The sequence below is a fragment of the Ambystoma mexicanum genome, chromosome 5p (genome assembly GCF_040938575.1).
Source record: "Ambystoma mexicanum isolate Mex_15411 chromosome 5p, UKY_AmexF1_1, whole genome shotgun sequence".
Taxonomy (NCBI): Eukaryota; Metazoa; Chordata; class Amphibia; order Caudata; family Ambystomatidae; genus Ambystoma; species Ambystoma mexicanum.
The window spans coordinates 857,452,471-857,465,964 of record NC_090930.1 but is presented as its reverse complement, the minus strand read 5'-3'; the positions used below and the strand labels follow the sequence as shown (position 1 = coordinate 857,465,964).

The window sequence follows — 13,494 nt, the reverse complement described above, 5'->3', positions numbered from 1 at the left end:
GCAACAACAAATACTTCAAAGGTGCTAAAAGAGGTTAAAAAAACAATTCCAATTCAATTATTTAAAAGGCACCAGGTTGAAAGTTGCTAATATTAAAAATATGCCATATGGACTGATTCAAATACGAAGTAGTAACTAGCAGCAAGTATAAGGCAAGAGCCAACTACTAGTAACTCTGTTTCAACGCTGTTAAGGCAAAGCCAATTTCTGCCCATCCACAGGTAGATTGCAAGAAGGCAAGAGCGGCAACTTTCAGCCGAAGCATGGTGGGAGAGATCGATCAAGCCTCACCAGAATCTGTGTGTCGTCCGCATAAGAGAAGCACCGGAACCCAAGAGTGAATCATCTTCACAAGAGGCTGGATATATGGATTAAAAAGAAGGCGAGAAGGAGCAGAACCTTGAGGGACAGCACAAGTGAGGGGTTCCACAGCAGAGATAAATGGAGGTAAGGAAAGAGACTCGGTGCAGCCAGTAAGAAAAGAAGGAATCCATTCAAAAGCCCGCCCGAGAAAGCGTCAGCGGACAGTCGCTCCAGCAGAATTTCATGATCGACGGTGTTGAAAGCGGCAGACAGATCAAGCAGGATCAGGGCGGCAGTGCCAACCTGATCGACAATCTGAGCCAATCAACAACCACCACCAGGACCTATTCAGTTCCCTGGCCGGGCCGGAATCTGGATTGGAAGGGGTCGAGGCATCCAGAATCCTCAAGAAAGGCACAAAGAAGAGGTGTAACCAGAACTTCCAGCAATTTCATAGGGAAAGTGAGGAAAATAGAACAGAAATGAGAGTGTGGAGGAGTCCAGATTAGTTTATTTTTTTAAGAAGAGCAAGGATGAGGGTGTGCTTACAGGAACTAGGATTGTGAGCTGACTCAAATGAGGCATTAAGCACAGCAGTGAGCATATTTAATTTAAGAAGATAAGTTGACTGGGGCTTAAAGTACTCTCCTAACCTCAAAATCCCTGTTTGGATTGACTGATAACAAAATACACACTTCTCATCCTGTGCTGTATGATTTGTGGATCAATGTAAAACATCAGTTCCATAGCTGATAATCCACCTTTCAAAACCATCAAATATAGTTTAACATCATGAAGATAACAGTACTGTCAATACTCTTTCTTCATGCGCTGTAGCATTGCAAGTTGTGTTATATTCTACTTTGGATATAGTGCTAGGTTCTAGAAGTTGCATAATAAAGCACCATTATTTCTACAACTAGATGAGCAGTCCTGTTTTTAAGGTTTGCCAGAAGGGAAAGTGTTAAGTCATTGATAACCATTTCTGAGGATAGATCATTATAAATTGATTTGGCACATTGAAGAGAACTGTTTTAGTCTTCTCTCTTAAAAAATAAAAGGGGGGAGACTGGAGGAAGACCAGTGGAGAAAAGTAGGGCTTTGACATTCAAGCCTTAAAGGCTTTTGTATGCCAGCTAGATCTGATTCCATTCCAAATGTTCCCTAAAAGGTGACAAGTTTAAAAGTCGTAAAAGTTGGGTGGTGGTTTGTCTCTTTACTCCTACGTCCCGTCCCCTTTCCTCCATACTTATGGGACATCTCTCCCTCCTGTGGGACGGGACCGGAGAACTTTGTAAAAAGCATCCAAAAAATGTTTTTCAAAATTGTGTCCTTCCTCTCTTTCTGCGCGGGGCCCGGCACGTGGCTGTAACCCCGCCCACCTTGGCTCTGCCCCACGCATCGCCCATCAGTCCTTTTCCCTGCTCGTTCAGGACTGGACGCACTTGCATCCTCAGAAGATTTTCTTCCCTTTTTTCCTCTCTGGCTCTCGCTAGCGATCGTGTACTAGTCTGTCTGTCGTTCAAACTAGACTTTCCAGACTGTTCATCGTGTCACTGTCGTTTTGCGAGGACGGATCCCCATCCTCTTTGCTTAGAGTGCTTGGGTCCGGATCACCGTTGGGACTCCTGTTTTTACTGCGACTCCCTTTCGGTCCGGGTACTTCAACATCGGTTGGAGCGGTGGGAGGAGGCGTTCCGACGAACTTGTCACGACCCTCACCCAAAACCCCCCCTGGGAAACCCATTGGCCAGGTGGAGTCAGGACTCGGGCCTCTAGAGCCTACCATCCTCTTCCAAAACCCTCTTGGGGCCAGTCCTGGCGCCAGGCTCATACATCATGAAAAACAATGTGCTGTGCTTGGGAACTACTTTATTGTGTTGTCAGCCAACATGGAGGTGTCGGGGTGATTATCCCGGGGTCGGCTGAGCCGTCCGCGGACCTCCGGGCTGGGAGGCCCCAACTCCTCCCGTGTTCCCCAAAAATGAGTATGAGACACACACAAGAAGCAAGGCGGTTCTGCTGTTTATTAAACAGCAGGGATGGGTCTAGGATCTTACGCGTCCGTCCAGACTCTCAAAATTCATGGGGCTTGCAGGCCCTTTTTGCTTCAGTATGACGCGCTACTTGCGTCACCTGGGAAAGTTAGCGAAAAACCTATTGCCACTCCAGATTGGTTCCTCAAGTGGTAGGGTTAGTATAGCATACATAGAGAACAATATTAGTGGTTGAGGATGAGTTAGGTGGTATACTTGGGTTGTCCCTTCTATTAGATAGTTGAAAATTGTTACACGAAGACCCCTGATGATTGGCTAATGTTAGTGGCATCAGTGATGAGTGCCCCCATGTTCTGATTGGTCCACCGCGAGCCCCCCAGTCTGGGACCATCGTTGGTCCCAGCTCGCGGTGTACCTGTCACTAGCAACAATGTGTTCACGCAGACAATGTGCGGATTTGCTCATAGGCTTGAGAGCAGACCATTCCCATCGCTGTAGGTGTCCATCGGGTCATTTCATTGTTGCAACCTGTGTCCCAGATGTGGGACCCAGGCGACTTCTCTCTCGTGGGTCTGGCACCTTGTCAGGTTGGCTTGGTCACATGTGGAGAGACCGTGGCTCGGGCAGAATTCTGCACATTTAAAGTTGTATTTTGCTTCTGTGTGCTTGGCTTTGCTTACAGGTGTGACCTTGGTGCTGGCTGGTAGCATACGAGTTGCAACATCGCCCCCTTGGCTGTGAGCTCTCGCTGGGCTCATTCTGCGGGATCAGCACTTGTACTCTCGCTCATTCAGTGTTCAAGGCGGTTCTTGCTTGCGGCCCACTTGGGCCTGGTTCAAGGGTGGGGTTGTGTAATGCACGGCACCTGGGTCGCGGTGTGACATGGCTTCGTAGGCAGTATTACGTCTTCGTTATATTCTCATCACGATGCGAGGGGTGGGAGAAGCGTCAGCAAGCGTATACGCGAGTGCTTTATGCGTTTCTGCATTACGGAAAGACCTATGTGAAAAATAATAAAGATGCGCGTCAGTGGGTGTATCCGTCACCTACGTCATAGCACTGAATATATTCTTCGTGTGGGTTGGTGCGTGAGTGACCAGTGTGCATGGTGGCACGTGTGTTCTTGGCAGTTGGCTAGGTCGTCATGGCATCTCTAACGATGTGAGTGCTTGTTGTTGAGGTCTTAGTCGAGTTCATCCAATGCCCGCAGGTGTCGGCTTGAGTAGGGCAGGCTGGTGGGCATATCCTTATGTTCTTGAACCAGGGTATTTGGTCATCTGGTAGATAGACTAATTCATCTTGTGGCGGGTGTCTGGGCCGCGATCCTCTAGGCCATGGTCGCGAGGAGATTGGGGGGAGCTTTTTCTCCCATTCTCCCACTTCAGAGGCATCCACATAGTTTGGTTTCTTGGAACCAAGCTATGCGGTCTAGTGTTTTGGGTGTGGTAGCCTAGGGACTACCTGGACTATTTTGTTGGGGCTATTTAAACCACACCCGAGCAAGACAACACGCTTCGCGTTACTTTGCAGCTTGCAACCTGACGCTCACCGTGTCCAGCTTTACTCCCAAACCTCGGAGAAACAGAACCTGCATGGAGACAAAAGGAACATCATTAGCAGCAGCACCTGCAGTCTTCATCTTTAGTTACCTTAGCTTTCCTTGGATCTGCACGCCTCCCGGACTGCACGACCTGAAAGAGGAAGATAGAGGCAACATTAAGAAAGCAGAACAGACATTGCAAATTACGAACTGCTCAAAAGGCTTACCTGGCTGGTCGCCTCTCGGCTGGCACCACTCCGGAAAATTACACAAGCGCTGAAGAACACCGTGACCTGCAGGGAAATGAGACAAAACAGGTTAGCAAAGGCAAGCCATCGCAGCGCTGCGCATAGCGCTTACTTACCGCATCATAGCGCTCTTAAAGCGCCATCATTTACCAGCGGGGCTCAACCAAGCCAGTTCGCCGCGCTGAAGCTTCGCATACCTAAGGGAGAAAAAGAGACATTATTAAACAAGAGAGGCAGGCAGGATAGCAACAATACTAAAGAACAGCAATAAAACCTACCTGAACGATATCAAACGGGCCGGCGTCGGTGAAGTAACTGGTCCGCACACGCCCACGAAAGACAACGCGCCCCTGCAAAGAAGGCAGGACGGAGAGCACGCCTAACACTACCACAAGGCAGAACCTTCCCCGCAGACCACATCTTGGCAAAACTGAGAAGCATACCAGCGAGTAACCCGGCTGGGTGGCGTCCCTGTGGATACCAAGTGAGCGTAAAAGAACTCCTTCACATTTTCAGGCATTCATCGACGAGAAGAAACGGCCGGTAAGTTCTTTACTTTTCAGAGCACCCCGGCCAAGGGATATCTTTCCAGGTTCCTCTCGGGCCAGGAGGGGCGTTGTCCGCTCTGCCACCGGGGTTTGCCCTGAGGTGCCAGTTGGGCCTAATAATTGTACCAGAGTTTTCTTTGAGGGTCTCCGTAAGGGGCCTGTGGATACTGGAGCACGCTCCGAGGCCTCTCCTGTGTGGGCTGTTTGTAGACCCAGTTCTACTGAATCGTGGGATACCGGAGCTCGCGCTGAGGCCTCTGTCGGCTTCCCTCAAAAATAAGACCGGGGTGCGGCCCGAGGCCTTGGTGGGGCCTGCTGTTACCGAACGGATGTTCGGGGCCCACGCGTATAAGGCTGTCACCGGACGTGGGTCCGAGGTCCCTCTTTGAGAGGCTAAAGTTACCAACATTTCGGAGAGGCCTGGCAAGGCCTTTACCGGTTAAGGCTGTTTCTCACCGTTCCCGCTCTTGTGGCGACACCAGATCTGTTGAGGGGGCAAAGAAGGAAAGCTCTTCTTTTACCGGCAAGGCTGAGGTCCTTCCTGGGAAGGCTGATTTGGCGGTTGGAATGTTGCAGAAACATTCCAGGCCTCCTTATGTTGAGGATAAAGTTATGACCCCTGATCCATCGCGGACCACTTCCTCACATGCCGCAGTTCCCCTCAGATGATGACAAAATGGCGTCCGTCCCCACCACGACTGTGGTGGCCATTTTGGGTGCTACCCCTAAAACTACTCCATCGGCCTCAGGTGTAGGGCTGGGTTCCTTGGGTGAACATAGAGTCCCTTGTGTGCATCCTTATCGGCCAGTTTATGACTGGAATGCCCGGATGCCTCTTCCGCACAATGTTTCGTTGCCTGCGGGGTCGGCACCTTTGATTTATGTGGATATGTCAGTGGAGGGGCCTGTGTGGCACCCTTCCCCGTTACGTCCCTGGATTTGTCCACCTCGTGAGAGGCCTCCTCAGGTTCCGAAGCAGTCTCCAGAGGAGGCCTTTTTTGGTACCTTTCAAACGTTAATGCGTACTGACCCCATGAGGGAATATTTTAAAGGGCTTTTCAGGGAGATATGTCCACCCGTGCCTCCGGCTCCACCCGTTCCTCCGGTGGTTCCGCCGGCGCCTCATTTTGCCTGCGATGCCTCCCCCGATTCTTCCGCCTTTGCCCCCCATTGTCCCCTGTGGACAAGGCAGCGCCCGACACGGTTCAGCAGGATCCTGACCTGTCGGATGAAGTGCTGGGCGATCAGGACAACTAGGACCTGCCCCGCTCTATTAGAGCTTTTCATGACCGGGTTGGACATGATGTGCTTCTTAGATGTTCCGGTGCCCGAGGCACTCACTACGCAGGAGGGTGTGCTTTCTGGGGCCTTCACCCTGTCTCCTTTGGAGCGTACCGGCCTGTTCTTGCAGGACGACGTTCTGGCCGAGGTCCGCAGGGTCTGGCAAAAGCCACACTCTGGACTTTTTGTTAATAAGCAGATTGACGTGAAATACAGGCTGCATTCGTCGGAAGAGGTGGCCCTGTCGTCTTGTCCGCCCCCCCCCCCTCCTCCACAGTGGTGGCTGCAGCCACTTTGCAATCCAGGCCTGCAGCATCCTCTTCCACGACGGCTACTCAGGTTCTGGGAAAGTAGGACAAGCTCCTTGACTCCCATGGGAGGAAAATCTTTGCCAACTCAGCGTTACAGCTCAGGCAGGCCGACGCCGAATTGGTATTAGTAGGAGCTAATATGCGGATGTGGAAAGGTCTGTCTGAGTTTGAGGAGTTTATCCCGGTCGAGAAGCTGGAAGACTTTAAAGGGGGCCTATCAGACGCCAGGGTCTTGGGCCAGGATCTCCTGGAGGCTTGCGCTCATCACGTAGACACCTCGGGGCCTTATGCTGGGGGTTGATACCTCACGGAGGGCGTGGTTGCATGCAACTAAATTCTCAAAAGAAGTGCAGGACAAGGTGTTGGACCTTCCGTTTGATGGGAAGGAGCTCTTTCATTCTACAACAGATGTAGAGCTCACCAAGACGAAAGATAGCACTCAGACAGCTAAGTCCTTGTCGGTCCTGGTTAAGACTCCTTTCAAAACCCAGATACCGGTGTCGCAAAGTCGACCTTCCTCTGGCTTTAGGGGCTTCCTCGACCGTAAATCTCAGAGTAGATACCCCTGCGGTGAACAACCGCCGTAGGCAACAACGGACGTGGTTTTTCTCCCGCTCCTCAGGTTCAGGTGGCAACGCCACCGATAAACCTACTAAATGAGGGTTTTCCGCGCTCACACAAGACTCCGGTGGGAGGACGCATTGCGTCTCTTTGGGAGGCGTGGCAGACCATCACAGAAGACAGATGGGTCTTGTCAGTCACTCGGGCGGGCTTCTGCTTACCTCTAGCCCCTACCCCACCTCTCAACCCTCCTTTTCAGCTGTTAGGCTCGCCCTCCCTCAAAGCCGAAGTTCAGAAACTTCTGGGCCTCAGAGTTGTGGAACCCGTTCCCCTTGGGGAGCGAGGGGAGGGCTTCTACTCCCGGCTGTTTACGGTGCCCAAACACAACCAGGCTGGCCTGCGCACCATCCTAGATCTTTCCCAGTTCAATCTTTCCCTACCCCAAGAGAAATTCAAGATGATCACGCCCAGCCAGATACGGTCCTCCTTGCAGATGGGCGATTGGCTCAGTGTGGTGGATCTTCAGGATGCGTACATGCATATCCTGATTTGGAACCCACACAGGAGATATCTCCGCTTCTCTTTGGGAGAGGAGCACTTCCAGTTTCGAGTGCTTCCTTTTGGCCTCAGCTGGGCGCCGCGTGTCTTCACAAAGAGGATGTCGGTGATTGCGGCCCATCTTCGTCTCCAGGGTATCCATGTGTATCCATATTTGGGCAACTGGCTCTTACGTAGCCCTTGTCCGCTGGCAGCAGCGGGCAATCTCCAGTCTCTCCTTCAGCTCCTGTTCCATCTTGGGCTGTTGGTGAACTGGCGGAAATCTTGCATGACTGTCTCGCAGGACCTGATTTTCCTGGGTTTTCGCTGGAACACGATCGACTGCAGAGTGTACCTGACCGGGGACAGAATGGCAGATCTGTTAGCCACGTGTCAGATGTTTGCGCAGTCGGAGAGCATGTCGGCCTGGTTGTTCCAGAGGCTTCTGGGCGTCATGGCCTCGTGTGTGCTGGCTCTTCCTCTTGCTCGTCTCAAGATGAGACAGACCCAGGTGGCACTTCAGAGTTCCTGGTGTCAGGCTTTGGACCCGGATTCCAAGCTGATAATTGCGGATTCCATGAGAGTGGACCTGGAATGGTGGTCATCTCTCAGCAACCTGTCGGTGGGTGTGGGGTTTCAGGACCCAGCTCCTATGGTGAAAATCACGATGGACTCCTCCCTCCTGGGGTGGGGTGCGACGTTAGATCTTTTACAAGTCTCGGACCTCTGGTCGCCTCAGGACAAGCTCCTGCACATAAATCATTTGGAGCTTCTGGCGATCTTTCTAGCGCTCAGGGCGTTCAGACCGGTCATTGCCAACAAGTTGGTCCGCATACGCACGGACAATGTGGTGTCGATGTATTACATCAACAAGCAAGGGGGAACAAAGTCCCCCCCCCCCCTCGTGGACCTGTCCATCCAGATTTGGGAGTGGGCCGTGCTTCATGGTGTCTGGCTGCTTGCAGTGCACATCCTGGGCCAGCTGAATGTAACAGCAGATGCCCTCAGCCGGCGGACAGTGGTCAGCTACGAGTGGGAGTTGAAGGCAGAGGTCCTCTCAAGGATCTTCTTGCGTTGGGGCACACCGGAGGTGGATCTCTTCGTTACGGCGGTGAACAGGAAGCTTCCTTGGTATGCTTCCAAAGGGGGGCTGGGAGCCTCCTCTCTGGGGGATGCTCTCGAGATTCCATGGCACAACATGAGAGTTTATGCCTTCCCGCCTCTGCCTCTAATCCATCGAGCAATTTGGAAACTGAAGAACTAGGTGAACTGCTGCCTTCTACTCATAACCCCCTGGTGGCCGGCCAGGTTTTGGTTCTCAGAACTTAAACACCTGTCGGTGTATCCGCCGATCAGGTTACTAGTGACCCCCGATCTTCTTTATCAAGGAGAACAGCAGATATAGCTCCCCTCCCCACAATCGCTCAGCTTGGCGGCATGGTGCATGAGTTCAGGTCTTTAGAGCATCTTAACTTGTCTACCGATAACATGCGTGTTATCCAGGCAGCCAGGAAACCCTCGACCAGATCGCAATACAGGAGTAAATGGCTCAGGTTCTGTCATTGGTGTTTGGTAAAGCAGTTGGACCCAAGGGTGGCAAAGATTGACACTGTGCTGTCCTTCGTGTCCTCCCTAGCAGAGTCGGGTGTTCACGTTCTGTCCTGCAGAACTTACCTTTCAGCGGTCTCCGCTTATCTTTCTACAGACCAATGTTCCTACTCTGAGGCATTTTGCAGGCTTGACACGCCGCTACGCTACAGTTCGCAGTCCACACCCGGCGTGGGACCTAAATGTAGTCCTGATGGCGCTGTGCCATAAGCCTTTTGAACCCATGGCCACGGTGGACCTCAAGTACCTATCATGGAAAGTGTCCTTTCTGGTCGCCGTTACCTCGGCAAGGCGGGTGAGTGAGCTCCAGGCCTTGTCAGTGGAGCATCCCTTCTTGGTCTTTCAGAAGGGCAAGGTGGTCCTACGCACAAACCCTGCCTTTCTACTGAAGGTGGTAACTGAATTCCGTCTGAATCAGTCGATCTCCCTGCTGGTCTTTTTTCCAAACCCTACCTCGGCGGCAGAAAAGGTTCTGCACTGTCTTGAAGGGCTCTTAAGTTCTACCTTGACAGGACTTCCGAGCTTAGTTCTTCTCAACTTTTTGTGACTTTTGGTAACCCTCAAGGTAAGCAGGTGTTTAAGGCGACCATTTCTCGGTGGATCGCTGCCTGCATTATGGAGTCTTTCACCGTCCAAGGGCTGAAACCTCCTAAGGATATTCATGGCCACCTGGTGCGGGGCAAGGCAGCTGCGGTTGTTTTTCAGAAGTATGTCCCCTGGGAGTCCATCGCTAGGGCAGCTACTTGGGCCTCCCCATCCGCTTTTTGTAAGCATTATTGTCTTGACATGAGCTCGAGAGCTGATGCTCAGTTTGGTCAGGATGTGCTGAAGAACCTTTTTTCCATAAGGGGTATTTCCATCCGCACGTAGTTCCAGTTAGGAGTGCTTTGGAATCTCCCAGAAGTATGGAGCAAAGGGGACAGGATGTAGGAGTATAACCAGGTTACTCACCCTAGTGACCACCTTACTCCTAGTCCATAGTCCCCTTTCCTCCATACGCCCGCCCGCGTCCCCTCTAATAAGGTTCCTCTGTTATTGCTAATAGGTCTCTGACCTGGCGATAGAAAAGGACTGATGGGCGATGCGTGGGGCGGAGCCAAGGTGGGCAGGGTTACGGTCGCGTGCCGGGCCCTGCGCAGAAAGAGAGGAAGGACACATTTTTTGTGTGGAGGAAAGGGGACTATGGACTAGGAGTAAGGTGGTCACTATGGTGAGTAACCTGGTTATTCTGCTCCCCTGGTCATTTGAGTTGCAACTTTATGGATGCCTTGAGCTTTTGAACTGAAATAAAATTTTAACAGTTATGTTAAAGTTCTTAGCGGTTCAACCAATTTTTCATTTCAAGTCGGTTGTCTAGTGGGAGAACTTTTCTTCCCCTGAGACAATTTGATATTCTAAACGATCATCAGTATCAATATTTAGATCATTTCCTCAAGCTTTGCGGTGGCTCAGATGTGCACCGCATATAAATAGGAAAAATATGACAAGGGAAGATCAGTAGCAACTCTAGTTAGTAGCACAGCAAATATTAAATGGGCCCTGCAATTCTTGCAGGGGTAGATCACAAAGAAATGAGTAAAACCAGATCAGGGAATGTTTTTACACACAGACAGAGTTCACTCTGTCTAAATTGTGCATTCAGTCAAGGATACCAAAGTCGGTCTGTAAATTAAGTTGTGCAAAGAATGCATGGGTCCCATTGCAGTTAATGCTGAACAGTTCATTCAAAACTGCTGCTGTGCCTATTGAAGTTTCATGCAGCAACCAAAAGCAAAACGTTGCTGGATCAAGAACATCATTGTAATCTTGTAACTGTAGCAGTTGCTTGTTTGCAGCAAACTATAGCTATAGAAATCAAGTGGTTAGCTACAGTGTGAACATTTTATCAAAGTTGGCTTCTTCAAAATAGGAACTACTCCTAAAACTCTGGGTCTAAGCAGAATGTCACATTTCTCAAAATAAATGTACGGCTCGCTATTGTTTCCAAGGTTGTATTATCATTTGGCGCATTGTCATACCAAATAAGATTATTTCCTGCATACATTTGTTGAATCTATTTACATATAAATTATATACGCATATATTGATGAAAGGACTTAAGTACACCCATTAACAAAACTGTGGTTTAACTATTCTTTTTTTCTCTTAAGGGCTTTAAAGTGTTGGAGTCAGCTTCGTGCGTATGGCTCCTATTTGACAAATGAAATCGAAAAGCTTCTAGAGGCAGTTGGCCAATATGAAGAGAATACCTCAAGGATTCTGTCCACAGCATCACATCAACCTCATCCAGGAGAGTTGGCAGATTCCATTCAGGACATAAGCCTGAACCAGAATGTCAAATCTCTGGAGCATTTAGACTCAAAAGAGGGAAGGTTCTGTGAAAGTGGTGCTCGTTCTGATGGCGAATGTTGCAAGCACAATAATGGGGCGACCTTTTCGGATCCAGGATTTTGCAGAAAATCTCAAGAGAGCAAAAATTCTGCACAATTAAATCAGCTTGTTCAACGGACAATTTCTGTAGCTAAGAGTATGAACATGTCAGACGAACTTGTGAAGGTTTTAGAGAATCTAGTAAAGCAATAGACTATTTCTTCATATTTTTAGTTTAGTGAAAATGGGAGTTACGTTGTGCGTTTTCTTAATCCTATACAGTGATGGTTGAGCTGCCAAATAAAGCATTGTCCTTATTGGGATTGATTTATTGTGTACTCATTTAAGCTGTACGCCTTGAAAAAGGAGCACTTGGGTTGGTTTGCTAACTCAATATTTGGAGCAAGCATAGTGAGAATATTTGACCTTGCTGCTGGGGCAATTGAAGTTGAGGTAAGCATTACTTTTTTGGTGACAAGCATGTCTCATTTGGTAATTTGAACAGCATAACAGTGAAGATTGCTTCTTATCAGATTATATGAACATGCAGTGTATGTGCCAGTCATGAGTTCACTATCTGAATTTAGCAAGGTATTTTGTTAACACAATGTTCCCATTTCGTTTTTGCACTGAAACTAATTTTACGGGCATAGTCTTGACATTTGTCACTGTGTACTCTATGTAGTTTATTATTTATTTCTGTGTACACTACCTTTTTTTGTGTTATTTCTGAGGCTAGTGAATCTGCTTGAATTCACATGCTTTGCATAGGCCTCCATCTAGTGGTTGGTGCAGAGTGTTACATCTTTTTTATTGAAGTTAAAAAAAAGGGGGCGTTGACAGGGGCATACCTGTCATTGTATCCCTATCTTGCGTGTACAGGAAGCCATGATCCCTCATGCTTCAATGTCCTCAGATTCTTTGGCATGGAGCCAAGAGGTGGAGGCAACATCAAACAAAGAAATTCATCATTTGTCAAATAGGCTCTCAACACTATAAGGCAAAAACTAGGGATAGTGGGGGATAACAAGTTCCATGCATTATTTTTCCTAGTAGCAAAATGCCTCTTAGCCCCCCATACTTTAGATTTTACAAGCCTCCTTTGGTGTTTTTCCAGCTTCCCTGGAGAATACTCCCTTTAATTTTGTTCAACAAAGTTCCCTTGGAAGGACATAAAAGGGGTGTCCAACTGTTGCCTTCCAAGGGACCATGGTAAGTCTTTGTCGAGCTTGTAAACTCTTCAGACTGAAGGCGTGAAAGGAGTGTAAAATCAAATGCTGGCCAGGCTGTGCCATGCAGGCAAAAGAAATCGCTGTGCAAATCTACTGCTACAACAGCAGATATCAAAGCAGAAGTATTAAGCAGCTTTGAAAGCAGTGCCAAAGAGCAAATTAGAGAAGAAATGTCAGGTGTTTCTTCGCAGCTTCCCCACGACTGTGAGTCATCCCCTGGCATCCATAAGGCTGCACAGGATAAATCTAGGACCAAAACAAAAATGGATGACGCCCATGCAAGGTTAGCGTCCAATTTACACGACTTCAACAACATGGCCTAAGGTGGCGGTTGAGCATGCAAGCATGTGTTGGAAAATTAAAACAAAACCTAAGGAATATCGTTTTTAAAGTCAAGCGCAGACAGAGAGAGTCCAGTAGTACTAAAGACACACACCAAAATTCAATCCCACATAGTTAAATACCAAAATTTCAAGTTTCTTCCTCTAATTAATAATTTAGCATTTATATAGCGCTAAGAACCCTCAGCGCTGCTTATTATTACCCACAGTGTGTGATGCTCATTTATCGACCTTGGAAGGATGAAAGGCTGAGTTTGGCCCTGCCGGGATTCGAACAAGTCGTTGCCGAAAAAATACCGTCCAGCCAGTAGCGACCCCTGCTACTTGACTACGCACCCCACTCCGGAGACTTTGGTGGTGCAGGCGGTTACGGCCCCAGAAAAGCAGGCATCGTACCCTACCATCCCTCCCGATGGGGACGACAAACGTTTTGATGGCTGGGCGAAGAAAGTGTTTTCTTCAGGGGGTATGGCTTTACAGGCGCTTACTTTCATGTGCCGATCCATCCCAAGCACATGAAGTACCCGAGGTTCGCGGTTGGCGACTCGCACTTTAAGTTTCGGGTCCTGCCCTTTGGATTGACCTCCGCCCGAGGGTTTTCACCAAGCTCATGGTGG

At 49.2% G+C, this 13,494-nt stretch overlaps 1 protein-coding gene across 5 annotated transcripts in view; it reads left to right on the top strand.

The window, feature by feature from the left end:
* YAE1 (YAE1 maturation factor of ABCE1) overlaps positions 1 to 11,627 on the top strand; it is a 284,754-nt gene extending 273,127 nt beyond the window's left edge. For all 5 annotated transcript variants that reach the window (XM_069613289.1, XM_069613287.1, XM_069613291.1 and 2 more), the window contains one exon: positions 11,085 to 11,627. In XM_069613289.1, the coding sequence (XP_069469390.1) occupies positions 11,085 to 11,517 (433 nt within the window). In that variant the 3' untranslated portion in view covers positions 11,518 to 11,627. The remainder of the gene's footprint in view (positions 1 to 11,084) is intronic.
* The last annotated feature ends 1,867 nt before the right edge of the window (positions 11,628 to 13,494 follow it).